This window comes from Rousettus aegyptiacus, unplaced genomic scaffold (assembly GCF_014176215.1).
Source record: "Rousettus aegyptiacus isolate mRouAeg1 unplaced genomic scaffold, mRouAeg1.p scaffold_m13_p_9, whole genome shotgun sequence".
NCBI lineage: Eukaryota > Metazoa > Chordata > Mammalia > Chiroptera > Pteropodidae > Rousettus > Rousettus aegyptiacus.
Genome location: NW_023416312.1, coordinates 72,223,984 through 72,241,499, shown reverse-complemented (window position 1 = coordinate 72,241,499; position 17,516 = coordinate 72,223,984). Strand labels below are relative to the sequence as shown.

The 17,516-nt window shown below is 33.7% G+C and overlaps 1 protein-coding gene across 5 annotated transcripts in view; it reads left to right on the top strand.

Moving 5' to 3' along the window:
* Window positions 1-17,516, top strand: part of KLHL13 (kelch like family member 13) — a 212,447-nt gene that overhangs the window by 109,106 nt on the left and 85,825 nt on the right. Inside the window, exons 1-2 of one of the 5 annotated variants that reach the window (XM_016137461.2) lie at window positions 15,626-16,049; window positions 16,535-16,647. The exons of 2 other annotated variants lie outside the window; for them this stretch is intronic. In XM_016137461.2, the coding sequence (XP_015992947.1) occupies window positions 16,550-16,647 (98 nt within the window). In that variant the 5' untranslated portion in view covers window positions 15,626-16,049; window positions 16,535-16,549. Of the gene's footprint in view, window positions 1-15,625; window positions 16,648-17,516 lie in introns of those variants that run through there. 2 more of the 5 variants (XM_016137462.2, XM_016137460.2) reach the window with 2 other exon arrangements.

Genomic DNA, 17,516 nt, shown 5'->3' with positions numbered 1-17,516 from the left:
TCTAGTTAAGTTTTTAAAAATGTTAATTTAGATATTTCCTAATTGTGCTATGTGGTCTTAACTGTTCAGGATTTATAAACATGATTTATTAATTTACAGCTAAAATATTTGCAGAGTATGCTTTGAAAAATTTAAACTAAATACAATAAGGCTACAATTAACCATATATATATATATATATATTTTGCACTCCACTTTCAGGAGACGGAGGCAATTATCTTTAAAACAAGCCAATTTCAAGGATTTATTCAAAAAATCAACATCAGGGTATGTCCAAGGGTCTGCATTTTCCTCTACCTTTTTGTCAATGAGAATTTATTTTTGTAAAAAAGACCCTGAGATACTAGATGTTCAGACATTAAGGAAACTTTCAATGACATCTAGAGTACTGTATTTATTAAGATAAAAAATGAGAAATTATCCTGTTAAAAACACTATGTGTCATTGTATTGTGTTTTATATTTTCCAGTGTGCTCTCATAAATATTGTTCAGTTGGTTTTCATAAAATTGCTGGGAGTCTGGCAATGACAGTAGCAGGTTCCCTATTTTAGGAATGAGGGAAGATAAGACTGGAAGTCACAAAGCTAGTTAGTGGCAGAACTGCAACTATAGCACAGGTGCTTACCTCTGTCTTCTTCTGCATCCTTTCTCATTGAAAAAGTTTGAAACGAGTTTTTAACTTTTCAATCTATATTGCACAATCACTATAATTGATACTACCTTTGTTTCCTAATTTCTGTATTTCAGTTTCCTACCTTGCATCTGTCTGTCTTCTTGCCTCTGAACCTATCTGTCAGCCAGATGGAGACCTTGCTTTCAGACTCTCCCAGATCTGGAAGGATCTGGAATGTGGGAAGGCAAGATAATGTTTGTGGACCGTGGGGGTTGACAACTAGTGGTGAGCAGCGAATGCTGATATGCTGAGGAAGGTCAGGGACAGAGAGAAAACAGAATCTCACTATAGCTGGGGTTGTCTTGAGCGGGGCTTAAAAACCTTGACTTTAAAGCAGTGTTCCTTTGATTTTATTAGACAAGGCATGAAAATCAGTTGAAGTACTTGTTTAAAATGCCGACTACTGAGGTCCACCTCCAGACTTCTACATTTTAAATATTCACCCCACATGATTCTTATGCACACTAAAGTCTGAGAGATGTCTTCAAGGTATAGGATGTTTCTCCTGGTATATGTATTAGAGTGTAATCAAAGAGCCATGTTGCTCTTGGTAGCACCAATGTTCTGTGTCAAAGCATATGGGGGCAAGATTCAGGCAAGTGTGACTAATGATAGATATTACTTGCACACATTGCTGTATCTACATCTGAGGTATAGTACAATAGCTGTTGTGCATCATGGTGACTATGAGATATTTTTAAAAATTCATTTTAGACTTGACAAAGGTAAAGAGCAGAAAGATTTTTGCCAAAAGGTGAAAAATATGTGAGTTCAGATATTTTAAGAGTTAACACATTCCAGTTTTAAATTTAAATTGATTTTTAAAAATTGGCTAGAAAGCTCAGCTATCCAGGATTCTGAATAGTTAAGGCTTACTGTAATATTTATGCTTACTCATGTTTCATATGTCAACATACAGTCTGTCTGATTAGATTGTAAGAGATTTGTGGCCAGGGAACCTTGTACACTTGTAACATCTAGCAACTTCTAAGTTCTCAATATTTACTGATGATTCAACTAATTCAGCATGCCTCTCTACTCTATAGATTTTGGGCTAGGCATATTGAGTTGATTGACTGATTTCGGTGTTTGTCAAGTCCAAGGAGTCTATCTTAACACTGTCAGTAAAGGCTAACATACTGGATGTCTTAGTTTAAACAAATGGATTTTTGTGGACAATTATGAAAACATGGTCCTAATTAATCAATTTGCTAAGGCTTATTCCCTGTTTAGAGTATCAGTTTAAGCTTGATCTTGCTGCTGCTTCACCCTCTTTGGAATACAACTTAATGTTGTTATGTGCTTTACAAATCTGAATCTCAAAAATTGATAATTTTGGAAATCCCTAAACATAAATATTTTATTTAACAATTGAACAGTATCATAGGAATTTACATAGAATGGCCAGAAACTGTAGTGGAAGACTCATAAAAATGCTCAACAGTGTCTCTGACTTAACATAAAGCTGAATAAGGGATGAATGAATAAATACATATAGCTAAAAGGAAGATATATTTTATTCAAGTGTTATGTAGTTTCAGAATTCTATGAGAAATAACGGATTATTTAAACCATATATTTGATTTTGAAGACATAAAGTGGTTCTGAATTTACTGGTTGAAGGAGATTTAAAAAGGTAGTCAGGAAACCCAAATTTAAATTGCATCTAGTTTAAACCTATGGTTAACCTAGAAGAGGAATTTTTTTTTATTTCCTCATATCAAAATTGAATTTACTTTAGTTAGTAATAGAATATGGAATAAATGGAAAGAAATGATTTTCCCCTGGTGGACAAGCATTGCATCCAAGTAAGGAGGTTAGACACAACTCTGAAACAATGCCATGGTTAGTTTGTAATACATGAACACGTCATATAACGTGAGTTAATGATATTTTACATCATAGATTTTCATTGAATTGCTAAATATGTTTTCAAACATAGCAATTTTAAATTGCACACTTTGAGGCTAACTTCTGTAATTTACACTTACTACCATATATTTGGCATGTTTTCTACAACTGTTTCTATACTTCCTTTTTTAGAAAAAAATGTAACTTAAATCATCCAAGAGAAAGATTCTAAACTAGAAAATAAGAAGGTTCTCAAAATAGTCATGAAAATATAGATATCGAACTGATTGCTAAATCTCTTAGATACCACAATAGTGGTCAAATACCTTAACTATAAACTACACCTTTATGAAATCTGTTGAGCCCCATGTTATGGCAATGGGTTACAGGGTTCAAGTTTGAAGTTGAGTCTTTTATGGAGTTTAAGATTTTCTCATTTGTTATATAGTTAAAACTTTTATTTTTAGTCAACAATTGTTTTTACAGGAAATTTAAAATTTTAATGGTTAGGCTCTGGAAATAGTAAAAACAAAATTAAATCAAATGAATATAAAGGGTCCCTTTTCATGGAAAGTTTAAGCAATGTTGTATAATAATGAGTCACTAGGATTAGCTTTCCATTAAAGTGTTTGCTTCTGGTTAACAAAACATTGTAGTGATTACTCTGTACTTGAAACCAAGATTTACAAATACTAAGAGGGAAAAAGAGATGGGAAGACTAAGTAATCTAGGTCTCATTTTTAGCTATAACATTTATAGCACAGATATTAATGTTATAACTCCTCTTTGAATGAAAAGATAGAAATATATGTGTTTTTAAAATAGTAACATTATTTTATTAATTTTAATTGGAATGTTGAGGAAAATGTCATATTCTAAATGTCTTTTAGTAACTCAGATTTTCATAAAAGTATAGGTGTTTCTGAAAGAATGTAGAATATAGCAAATGATGACTTTTTTAACTGCCATATCTTTTGAGATTGGGTATGTGATGTATTTATTATTGGAAAGTTATTCAACCATCACAAATATTATTAGAAATCGTTTATTCATATCAAAATAGGTTGGGATTTATAAATATTAAAGTAGTAATATTACTTATTACATTGTTTTTATGCAACTTTTGTAGTTTTGCTTCTATATGTGATAGCACCAAAATTAAAACAAAGTAGCAAAACAATTTGAAAAACTTTATATGAATGCATTTTTTTTGTCAGTAGAACCATATTCTTAACTTATTTTTCAGTTATACTGTTCATTTTAAGTCACTTATTATTTTTTAAAATGTATTGGGGTAACATTGGTTAATACAATTATATAATTTTGGGTGTACACTATAATTTGACATCTATATATTCTATTGTGTGATTACCACCAAGAGTCCAGTTTCCTTCAGCTACCATATATTTGATCCCCTTTACCCACTTCACCCTCCCCCAACCCTCCTATATTTGACCCCCTTTACCCAGTCTACCTCTTCCCTCCTCCCCTATCTTCTATCCTCTGGTAACCACTAGTCCATATACATGTCCATGAGTCTCTGTTTGTCCAGTCCACTTGTTGTTTTTAGGTTTATATCTCACATATAAATGATATCATGTGATTTTCAACTTTACAGTTTGGCTTATTTTGCTTTACATGATTATCTCAAGGTCCATCCATGTTGTTGCAAATGGCAGTATTTCATCTCTTCTTATGGCTGAGTAATGTTCCATTGTATATATGTACCACTGCTTCTTTAGCCAATCGTCTATTGGAGGATACTTCAGTTGTTTCCATGCCCTAGTCACTGTGAGTAGTGTTGCTATGAACATTGGTGTGCAAATATCTTTTCAGATATGGGTTTTCAAGTCTTTGGGGGTAAATACCCAGTAGAGGGATTTCTGAATCATATGGTAGATCAATTCTTAGTTTTCTGAGGAACCTCTATACTGTTTTCCATAGTGGCTGTACCAATTTGCGGTCCCACCCGCAGTATATGAGGGTTCCTTTTTCTCCGCAGCCTCTCCAACATTTGTTATTAATTGTCCTGTTGATGATAGCTATTCTAACATGTATGAGATGGTATCTCATTGTGGTTTTGATTTGCATTTCCCTAAGAGCTAGCAATGTTGAGCATCTTTTCATATATCTGCTGGCCATTTGTATGTCCTCTAGGGAGACTTGTCTGGTCAAGTCCTCTGCCCATTTTTATATTGGATTGTTTGTTTTTTTGTTGTTTTTGTTGTTGTTATTGAGTCGTATGAGTTCTTTGCATATTTTGGATATTAGATCCTTATTGGAGGCATTGCTTACAAATATATTTTCCCATTTGGGTGATTGTCTCTTTACCTTGTTGACAGTTCCTATTGCTGAGCAGAAGCTTTTTAGTTTAATGTAGTCTCATTCATTTATTTTTGCTTTTACTTCCCTTGCCTTTTGAAGTCAAATTCATAAAATCATCTTTAAGTCCAAGGTCCTTGAGTTTCATTCCTATGTTTTCTTCTATGCATTTTATTGATTTTGGTCTTACAATCAGGTTCTTAATCCATTTTGAGTTAATTCTGGTGTGTGATGATAGACAATAGTCTAGTTTCATTCTTTTGCAGGTGACCTTCCAAATTTCCCAGCACCATTTCTTGAAGAGGCTTTCCTTTCTCCACTGTTTGTTTTTGACTTTTTCATGTGAAAAATTATTTGCACATATAAATCTGGGTTTACTTCTGGACTCTCGATTCTGTTCCACTGCTCTGTGTGTCTGTTTTGCTGCCAGTATCATGCCGTTATGATTACTCTCACTTTGTAGTATAATTTGAAGTCAGGCAGAGTGATGCCTCCAGCCCCATTCTTTTTTCTCAGGATGGCTTTGGCAGTTCAGGTTCTTTTGTGCTTCCATACGAATCAGTTAATTTTTTGTTCTATTTCTTTAAAAAATGCCAATGGGATTTTGATGGGGATTGCATTAAATCTGTATAATACTTTAGGTAATATGGTCATTTTAACTATGTTGATTCTTCCAATTCAAGAACACAGAATATCTTTCCACTTTTTTGTATCTCCTTCAATTTCTTTTAATAGGGTCTTGTAGTCTTCATTATAAAGGTCCTTCACATGTCTCATTAAATTTATTCCTAGGTATTTTATTCTTTTTATTGCAATTGCAAAATGAATTCTTTTTGTCACTTCTTTTTCTGATGCTTTATTATTAGAGTATAGTAACACTATGGATTTTCGAACATTGATTTTGTATCCGGAAACTTTACTGTATTTGCTTACTGTTTCTAGAAGTGTTTTTATGGAATCTTTAGGGTTTTATATATATTGAATCATGTTTGCAAATAATGACAGTTTGACTTCTTTGTTTCCTATTTGGATGGCTTTTACGTCTTTCTCTTGCCTAATTGCACTTGCTAGGACCTCCAGTATTGTATTCAATAACAGTGGAGATAGTGAACATCCTTGCTTTGTTCCTAATCTTAGAGGGAAGATTTTTAGTTTTTCACCATTAAGTATAATGTTGGCTGAGGGTTTTTCATATATGGCCTTTATTATGTTAAGGTACTTTCCTTCTATACCAATTATGTGAAGTGTTTTGATCATAAATGAATGCTGTATCTTCTCGAAGGCTTTTCCTGCATCTATTGATATGATCATATTATGCTTATTTTTTATTTTATTTATGTGGTGCATCACATTGATCAATTTTCATATGTTGAACCATCCCTGTGCCCCTGAGATGAAACCCACTTGATCATGGCATATAATCTTTTTAATGTGTTGCTTCACTAGTGCCTTATTTAGGATTTTTGCATCTGTGTTCATGAGATATATTGATCTGTAGTTGTCTTTTTTTGCGTTATCTTTACAAGATTTTGGTATTAGAGTAATATTTCCTTCATAAAATGAGTTGGGAAGAATTACCTCCTCTTAGATTATTGGGAAGATTTTGAGGAGAATAAGTATTAAATCTTCTTTGAATGTTTGGTAGAATTCACTGTTGAAGCCATCTGGTCCTGCACTTTTAATTTTTCGTAGGTTTTTTGATGATTGTTACAATTTGCATACTGCTTATTGGTCTATTTAGATTTTCCAGATCTTCTTGATTCAGTCTAGGAAGATTGTATTTTTCTTTTTCTAAGTACTGGTTCAATTCTATGTTATTGAATTTGGTGTTATATACTTTTTCATAGTATTCTTGTATAATTCTTGGTATTTATGCTATGCCAGTTGTCATTTTTCCTGTTTCATCCCTGATTTTGTTTATTTGTGTCCTTTCTCCTTTTTTCTTTATTGAGTCTAGCTAGTGGTTTGTCAATTTTATTAATCTTCTCTAAGAATTAGCTCCTCGTCGTATTTATTTTTTCAAAATTATTTTTCGATTTTATTTATTTTTGCTCTGATTTTGATGATTTCTTTCCTTCTGCTGACTTTAGGCCTCATTTGTTCTTCCTTTTCTAGTTTTGTAAGATGAAGTGTTTGGTTGTTTATTTGGGCTCGTTCTTATTTTGGGAGATAAGCCTGTAATGATATGACCTTTCCTCTTATGATTACTTTTGCCGTGTCCCAAAAGTTTTGATATGTTGTACTATCATTATCATTCATTTCTAAGTGTCTCTTCATCTCTCTTTTTATTTCTTCTCTAGCCCGGTTATTCTTCAGTAGCATATTGTTTAATCTCCAGGTATTTGTGGTTCTTCCTGATTTCATTTGGCAGTTGATCTCTAGTTTCAAAGCATTATGATCAGAGAATATGTATCATATGATTTCAACCCTCTTACATTTGGTGAGGCTATCTCTGTGTCCCAGTATGTGGTCGATTCTTGAGGATGTCCCATGTGCACTAGCGAAGAAAGTGTAAGCAGCTGTTTTGGGATGGAAGGCTCTGTAAATGTCAATTATGTCCAGTTGGTCTAATGTGTCATTTAAAGGTATTACTTCCTTAATGATTTTCTGTTTGGATCATCTGTTCATATCCAACATTTGGGTATTTAGGTCTCCAACTACACTAGTGTTTTGATCTGTTTCTTCCTTTATTTTTGTTAGTAATTGCTTTACATATTTCGGGGCTCTCTGACTGGGAGCATACCTATTAATAAGTGTTATGTCTTTTTGCTGCATTATTCCCTTTATCATCATGAAGTTTCTCAGGACCATTCTTTACCTTTTTTATTTTGAAGTCTATTTCATCTGGTATTAGCACTGTTACTCCTGCTTTTCTCTGAATGCCATTTGCTTGAAATATCACTTTCCACCCTTTCGCTTTGAGACTATGTTTGTCTTTGGAACTGAGATGTGTCTTCTCAGGCAGCATATGGTTGGGTTTTGTATTTAGATCCATTCTGCAACTCTATGCCTTTTTATTGGTGAATTCAGTTCATTTACATTTAGAATGATTATTGAAGTATGACATCTTCTACACTCATTTCGTCTTTTGCTTTCTGGTAGCTCGGTGTTACCATTGCTTCCTTGTCCTTGTGTTTCTGTTTTCTTAAATTTGATTGGCTTTAGTGGATTTCTTCCTTCTGGTTCATCTTGTTTTATGTTATATGTTTCAGTTCTGAACCTTTGGCGTGTGGTTACATTTATGAATATATAAAGGATAGTTATATATATAAAGTCATCCCTTTTCTTCTGTGTGTGCTTTATCTCTATTCTTCTTTTTGAATTTGATCTTTGAATCCTCCCCTTTTCAGTCTTTGCCATCTTGGTTTGTTTCTATATATGCTGAACATTCATTACTATCTCGCTATATCAATTCTCCTCTTGTTATTTAAGCTTATAATGCCCTGTTCTTAGTAAGGGTTGCACTCCTCTGCTTTTATTTGCCTGATAGTCACTTTGCTCCTAATTATGTATTTTTTTTTGTTTTGTTATTTGGTTTTAGATGAGCTGACCCTTCGTAGTATTATCTGTAGTGCAGACCTTGTAGTGGAGAATTCCCTCAATTTTTGTATGTCTGAAAAGGTCTTAATTTCTCCTTCATATCTAAAGTATAGCTTAGCTGGATGCATTATTCTAGATTGGTAGTTCTTTTCAGTTAATAGTGTCAATATTTGATTCCATTCCTTTCTGGCTTGTAAGGTTTGCACTGAGAAGTGCGATGACAATCTAATTAGGTTTCCTTTATATGTTAACCATTTTTCTTCTCCCTGGCTGCCCTGAGAATCCTATCTTTGTCATTGATTTTTTGATAACTTTAATACAATGTGTCCTGGTGAATTACTTTTTGGGTTGAGATAATTGGGTGTTCTGTCGATCTCTTGAATTCCAAGCTCCAGCTCATTTCTTAGATTTGGAAAATTCTCATCCACTATTTGTCTCTGAAAATGTTTTCTCGTCCATGCTCCTTTACCTCACCTTCAGTAATGTTCATTATTCTTATGTTTCCTCTCCTGATGGCATTTTCTAGTTCTTGTATTTCTCTTTCATTAGTTTTCATTCTTTGGTTTCTCTTCTTTTCCTTCTGATTTATTTCAAGATTTCTGTCTTCGATATCACTGATCCTTTCCTCCATTTGGTCAACTCTAGTTCCCAAGCTTGCTATTTCATTTTTCAACTCTTTCAGTCTGTTTTTCATCTTCAGAAGTTCTATTCTGTTCCTTTTGAGGACTTCAGTCTTCTTGCTCTGCTCATTTAGCTATTTTTTCAATTCCTGAAATTGTTGATTTGAGTTGTTTTGAATCTCATTGGTTTTTTTTCAGAGGTACCCTCCTAAATTCTCTGTCATTTAAGTTGAATATTTCTGCCTTTAAGTTTATTTTCTGGAGATTTTTTCTTTCTTTCTTAGATGCCTTGTCATCTTGGTTGTTCATGGTGTTTAATGAACTATTCCTGCGCCTGGGCATTAATGGAAGTGTATTCTGTTGTTTTTTCCAGAAAGAAGATTTATTATATAAAGGTCTCTTTATATAACAGCCTGCTGCAAAGAAGGCACTTTTCTTTTCGTTTCCAGTAGGTGGCATTTTAGCCTCTTGGATCTCTGCTTTATATAAAGCCTAAATGTCTTTTTTTTTCTTGTAGATGTTTAATCACACTTGCTACTCTTAGTTTCAGTCCCTATCAGTGTTATCAACAATTTTGGTAGCGTTTGCTCAGATTCCCCTGGGGCTTCGGTCTCAGAGGTTTTGGGAGGAGGGGCCCTCTGGGCTGTGAGTTAAGGGCTGCAGTTCAGCCTCATTTGGCAGCTGGGGCCAGTAAAAATCAATTATTGTTTCTCTCCTCTCCCATCCACTTCTCTGCTTTCTGCTTTGATGACTGGGCCCTACTGCCTGCTGCTCGAAGTTCCGGCACTTTTAGGCCAGCCGATCAGGGAAGTCACTGTATCTTCACCCCTCCCTCTCCTCCTGCTAGAGGCAGCTTCCTTATTTCTCCCAGTCCACAGCCCAACAGATGGGGGTTCTGACCTGTGGCAACTCTTATGTGCAGATCCCATGCTCAGACGTGCTGGTGTGTAGTTTGGGCATTTTTGGTTGTTTTAGATGTTCAGATTATTGTTGTTTCAGGGGGAGAGTTCTGAGGACGTCTCTCACTCTGCCATGTTTCTTCCTGATTCGGCTTATTATTTTGATAAGTTTGCAAGTTTAATGTACAAAAACTTCAAAAAATCTAAGAATGGTTTGATTATTTTATTTACCTAAGGTAATTTCAGGAGATACTTAAGAAGTTGCTGAGAGATGACTAAATGGATAAATTATCATTATTTCAGGTGATAACACAGTTTTTTATTAATGCAATTCATTATCACTATAGTGGTGCATTTATGTCATTTATAAAAGCATGTATTCTAGGTTATTTTCATCAACACATACTTATTTTTTAATAAGATAATGTGTATATATTTTTTCATTTTAAGAATTTATAGCCTAAAATTATCAAATGAACAGATGAATATTCCTTTTACTTGAACTCTGCTTTTAGTAATAGCAATATCAATAACAACATTTAAAAAACCTTTCAAGAAATATCCTGTCCTCAATACACAATTCTTATTTAGTCACTCTTCTGCTTATAAATTTCTTTTTTGGTTTACTCCACAAATATTTACTAATTGCTTTCCAATGTTCCAGGAATAGTGCTCCATTAGGAAGAAACAAGATTCAGGAATTCTTTCTTGATAGAGAAGCAGGAATTTGGGGAGGGCATCTCAGGTAGATGAAGTAGCATACCTGGAGCATAGGGCATAGTAATAGAATGGCCCCTTATTAGAGCACGGGATACGGTATCCTTATTTAATCATGATAAACTCTCTCTAAATTGCATTTTTCAAACAATTTAAAAATGATAATGCAAATTCAGGTATGTAAATGCTTTATATGAAAAATCATTGGTTTCTACCATTACTACTCCTAACATAAACATTGTGGTTTGGAGTTTAAGGCATTTTTTAAAAATAGATAGGAATACTTAAGAATTAATTTCATTTTGCATGTCGAAAATGTATAAAGACTTACTTGGGTATATGGATTCGAGAATAATATATGAATGAAGCATTCAAGGCTATCCAAAAGAAAAAAGCCAGAAAGAACATAGATACTACAGAAAACAAAAGAATAAAGAAAGGGCAAAAATTTATGTTCTTTTTTCATCTGTAGTGAAGGAGTAAGGGTAGTCAAAATCTAGTGGTCATCAAGTCTCCAGCAACTGAATCTTTCTTATTTGCTCAGTCCTTCTGTATTTTTGTCCCAACTTCTGTCCTAGCCCTATAACCTCATTCATTCGACCCCAAATTATAAAAGGTGCTACATAACTATCAGGAACCGCTACCATTCTGAATTTTCATTCTCCTTCCAATCATTACCTTTTTTGTCCTTTGGTCCCATTCCCTGTTTCCTGTTTTATCAATTTGCCAACTCCTTTGATTTTTGTTCTATAATCCCTGTCCCCCCCCAAAAAAAAAACTTGTTACCCTCCTTTGGAAATGTTAAAGTTGAGAGAGTACTTCCTTTTACATTATTTATACCATCATGACATAAAGAATTCTCCATGTATATACATATGTATGTACATGAATATGTACCTGCACAACAATTGTGTTTTTCTAATTGTATTGTGAAGGAGATAGAAACAGTATTAATCCAAGGCATAGTAATAGCTACAATAGTCTATGTTAACCTTTGTGGAGCGGTAAGGATTTACATAGTTCTGTTAAGGAAATTGACATGTGAGAAGGAACTTATAAAGCTGAAATGATGGCTTTCCGACATAGTTTTGAAAACTATCTGGAATTTTCCATTTTGGTTTTAGTATCTAGTAAGAAATTTAAATGTATTTGATATCCAATTTCCTGAAACAAATAAAAGAAATTCACACACACACACACAAATATACATAGCAATTCATGTGAATAGTTTTATTTCTTGTAATAAGGAGCCCTGAATGTATTAAGAATTTTGCTCTATTGTTCAGAAGTTCATTTTTTGTGTTCTTTAAAGGGTTTAACATTCCTACTTGGTTGCTATCTAAATATTTTTACTGATTAGTAGAACATAAACAGAGCACACAATTTGGCATGACCCACAGTCTTGTCTGAGCAATGCTAATAACATGGATATCCGAAATTAATCTGAAGAGACATTGTAAAGACTAAAGAGAACATTATACAGTATCTGCTCACACAAACTGTGGTTAGTGCTATTAGTCTTTAGTTGTACCCATCACAGGATTAACCAAAACTTGCAAGAAAAAGGTAGGTCAGTTCTTAGGGACTATCAGGAAAATATATAGAGATAGGTCAGATATGTGATATATTAGTTAGTTCCTTTAATGAGGAAGTGGTACTGGAGATAAACTTTAGCAGTCAGTCAGTCAGTCAGTTAGATTTTCTTATAAAGTTATTTAGAAACATTTATATTGAGAAAAAATTAGACTGCTAGCTGTATATTTCGCGTTTCTCCTATGTTATGACTGGTGTCATTTTTACTTTTTTCTCACTGATCATTCTTAAATACTTCTGGAATTAAGATTTTGGAAATGGTCTTCCTACACACTTTTGTATTTTTGGTGTTTCTCTCATCCTTCCATCTTTGAGTGTACATGTAATTGGAGGAGTAAATAGCTCTTTCTACCTCTTGTTTCTTTAGAATACATGGAGACATTTATAGAATGTGGTTCACTTTATATAGAAACACACATCTTATGGAATAGTCTCATTGAAATGGTCTCATCAAGAGTGAGAATCCCGGACTAGGACATGCAGATGTGGTTTTTAGTTACAGTTCTGGTTCTAGCTAGCAGTGTGATATCAGGCAAGTTAAATTCTCGGGGCTTTAGTTTTTTCATCTATACCAAGAGGGTATTGAGCAAGATGATCTGTAAGAATTCTAAAAGTTTTTTTTTTTAAATCTTCTGTTTCTACATTGGGAGCCAGGGAATTCTGTGTTGTAAGATTTGGCCAAGAATGACTCTTTTTGAGGCCTTGGCTATGTCCCAGCATTGTCCTTTGCTTATTACATCTCTGAAATATGCATTTTACAGGTATTTTTAAGTGACTAGTTAACGTTCATAAAATACTTTGAAGAGCTTTTGTGTATGTTGTCTTTCTATCTTATTTTATGCAGTTGTCCATAATAGAAACCAAGTGTTCTGTAAATGAAATCAGTGTTTCCTATGTGAATGAAGATTTTTGACATTTTTCAGTCAAAATATTAAATTAGAGGGATACTGAGCTTGCATAAAATTATATTTAAAATACATGTTAAATCATTCTTTCTTTCACTCTGAGGTGAGCACAATTTTAGTTCCAGAATATAATGGTAATTACACTCCATAGTTGCTACTGGAGTTGCTGTCAGGTTAGTAAAATCCGATTGATTTAGACTCTGCTAATTTGTAATTTGGGTGATTTTACCTGGCTAAAGTTTATTTGTAAACAATGTGTGAGGAATGGCGTTGTTAAGCAAATTAATAGTGCAAAGTATATTTCATAGACTATATTTCTACTTAAAGGAATTATTTTTAAAGCCTTTGGGATATTAGTTGTTTGTTCATAAGAGATCATTACAGATGGTTCCTAGCTATTTATTAAAGCAAAAGAACTAAATATAAACAGATGCTCATCATCAGAAATAATGCTTTTAGTGTTTGGGGTTCTTTAAGAGTGCCGAAGGTGGGGTAGAGGAAAGCAGTCTTATTTTCTTTTCACTTTGAATATTTTGAATGCATCGTTGAGTGTTACAAAAATACATTCAAAATATTAAGTCTAAAAAAGCACGTTGTGAGAAATCTAGACTGAAAACTGGCATAGATGTTTTGATTAGATATTGGTTGATTTCTTTGGAGCCTAATGAGATTAGATAAGAATATATTGATTTCTTGATTCAGTTGATTGTTCACAGAAGAATAATAACTTGAGAACCCTTACAATAAGGTGATCTTCACCTGTTTTTGAGGATTACCCTCTTGGAAATTTGGAAAACTCTGGATGAACCCTATTTCTCACTCATAAGTGTTGAGTAGCCTTTGTAGATAAACTGCTCAAAACACTTCACTATCATGTTTTTGCATAGGTATTGGTGTTTGTTCTCAGAAGAAGTTATATTTGCAATTATTGCTTTGTAATATTTTCATAAGCTAGAATGTGGGTGAATTTTCTTTCTAAAACATTGCCTCCTTACTACAAATAGCTAACTTGTAGCTGTTTTATGTTTTATATTTTTAAATGTTTGAGAATGCTTCAAGTTTTTGGAATGGGACATTCCAATTTTGCTTGATTAATATGCGTGTGACTGTCTGTGTATGTGTGTGTGTGTGTGTGTGTGTGTGTGTTTCCTTCTTGGTGTTTCCAATAAGTTGCTACTGCTGATTGTACCTGGGACCCTTTTGCTCTATAACTACTAACAACTATTACACAAAAATTTCTAATGTAAAATACTGAGTGTAGTTTATTTGTATTAGTGGTGACTTTTTTAACCTCTTAATATATTTTGGCTACTAAAGTATGAATAAATACTTCTTATGATTCCTTTGAAGATGTCTATGAGACTAAAAAGTGTTGGAAATATAATTTAACCCTCTAAGATGTCTGAGTGTTTTTTTTTCAGGGAGGGGTATTTGTATATAGTAGATTGAATAAAAATTATTTATGAGGTACTGATGGCTAACATCTGTTTAATATTTAATAAGTCTAAAAAAGCACGTTGCTTTATGCATTGCTAGTCAATGTTTCAAAATAAGCTTTCACTCTCTCGATATATGTATGAATTTGCATAATATTGATGTATATCTTAAACTCAGGTACTTGTGATTTACCTTAGCTGATTTCAGTCTGTATCTCTGGTAAATTATATATTTTGGAATTTTTAAGGTATTATGATTCTATAGCAACATTGATCTGTGAGTTTTGAATACAAATGAGAAAGCTTCTTAAGGGACTAAATCTCAATCTTTCAGAAACTAGTAATAATTGGGAAAGGCTAAAAGCCAACTACTTAAGTTGGAAGCACAAGTTTATTGTTTGTATACAAACATGAAAGTGAATATGAGCTGTTTGTCACTGCAGTGATTTTTTTTAAAAGGTAGTGGTTATCATGTCAATGGTGGTCTGCCTTTACTAAGTTTGCATTGATAAGGACAGATAATTCTGTTTTTAGGTGGAAGTGGAAGGATGCTATGAAGGTAGATATTTAGTGATGGTGACTTTTCTGCATCATAAGTAAAATTGTTCAGCCTGTAAAGAGTTCAGCATAACACCAGTTTGTCCTATTTTTCCATCTTAAAATTGTGTAGAAAATATGTGAGCTTGGTGCTTTAAGGAGATACTTAAAACATTTAGTCACTTTCAAGGCACTTAGGATGCTAGCAATATTTTAAAACTATATAGATGAACCCTATGTTTTCCATTCATTTCATGAAATACCTCAAGCTTCCTCTGACAGCAGCTTTAATTTTTGAACTTCTTTGTCAGTCAGTAACCCCTAGAGGTTACTGGACATGCTGCCGTGCCTTGGAATGAGCCCTGCTGGGCACCTGCTTGGCCAGCAGCATTGGTCTCTCCTCTAGGCAATTTGTGAGCTGTTTGGGGGTGGGGGAAGTTACGTGGGGGTGAAGGGAGGTGAAAGAGGGAGGACGAAGGGGAGGGTAGCATTGAATTAAATTGTTGATTGTGTCCCTCTGAGGAGTGCTACTAAGAGCACACTACTCTGTACTTCTCTGCTGCAGAAGACAGATATTCATGTTACCACAGCATGTTGTAAATGTATGGGATTTTGCTTATTCCAGCTTGGAAATAAGAATAGGGAAAGGAGAACAACTTGAATCAGAAGCTACTAGGAGAACGTGCAGAGTTCTGCAGCACTTAATATTTGATCTTATATTTTGCTTTCTTCTAACTGGAAAACAGAGAGACTGGCATTTTTTAAGCAGGCTTTTCTCATAATGGCATTCTTGTATTGTGTGGCCAGAGCTTGCACAGGAGGAAAGCAAGCTGCCGAATTTAGTTACTGAGCTCTATTAGCTGTGGCCTAAGGCTATGCTGAGTTTTATATCCCATTTGTATTGTTGCAGCTCAAAAGAAGAATGTTCAGAGGATGACAAGTGTATTCTGAGTAGGTATGTTGTTTCATTTTCATATGAAACTTATCTATTTTTTTTTCCTGCTGCTATTGGTCAGAAATCAGGTTAATAGGTGCAGAATACAGTACAGTGCTGCAGTATTCCTGTTAAGGTAGAACAATGGTAATGCAAGCTTAAAACAATACAATAAAAAGCAAAACTCTAGCCGCTTTTATTAAATAAAGCCGCGTTGTGTGGTATGCACGGCGCAGTCTTAAAAAAAATCCTGCAGTCAACGCTTTTCTAACGAGGTGGCACTATTGTTGAGTTAGAACGATAGAATCATCATATTGCTTTAGGGGACAGGAGGATTTAAAGGAGGTACCTTGCAATCCTATTTTACAGATTGGAAGCATTGGTTTAAGGGTGCTGGCAGAAATGTTTGCTTGTTCTTCGTGGCAGCTACTGCTGTGTTAGTGCAGTGTGGAATGGAAGTTCTAGTTGGTAGTCTGTTTTGGAAACGCTGTTTACTGTTATTATAGTACCGTGGTGACAACATGCCATTGAAATGGAAAACGAGCTCTCCTGCTATCTGGAAATTCCCAGTTCCTGTGCTTAAAACATCCAGGTCAACTCCACTTTCTCCAGCGTACATGTAAGTGAGAAAAAATAGGATATTAAAGTGGGATTTTATTTATGAATCATCCTTGTGGCAAAATGGGGTAAAAATCCCAAACAGCAACATCCAAAAGTGCATAAGATTAAAAACCTCAAGTTTGCTTACATTTAAATATATGTCCACTTTTTATTTCACCATTGTTTTGCTTTCTTAGGAGTTTATGTTTATTTTCAGTTAAAGTGCCTAATGGTAATCTAATTACTAATTGAAAGTGTAAAGGTATACCTAAGGAATTGCATAAGGATAAACTTTAATCTTTTACACTGGTTGGGATTTTTTTGAATTTTTGTATATCTGAAATATTTAAAATGCCTTCTTTTGTGCAATTGCCAAAAAACCCCCTGCTGATCCTTGCTATTGGTGTTGTTTTAAATATGGAAATGCTTTCTATAAATTTTTTGATGAATTTGAAACAGAGTTAACACATTGATAAGAAAATGAATCTTTTAATCAAGACTTTTATACTTCAGTTATGTGTGAATATTAATGTTTGATATATCTTTTCCAGTTGTATAATTCAGGTTCCAAAGTATAAGTTCAAATTTATACAAATTATAATTCTATGAATAGTTATTTATATACATGGAGTTGAAAAGTGTATTTATACAAATGCCCAGTTTAGAAATTTATTTTTAAGAAATATACACTGAACTATATTTAGAAATCTTTCTAGAATTCCTGAAAATCTTATTTTTTAAATCCACAAAGTGTTGCTTTAAGAACAACATCTATGAGATATAATAAGATATTCTTTCAAAGTATTGTCTGTGATTCTTTTTTTGGTGGAAGAATGAGTAAGGGAAAGCTGGACCTTTTTCTTAAATATTAGTACGAGAAAAGGTTTT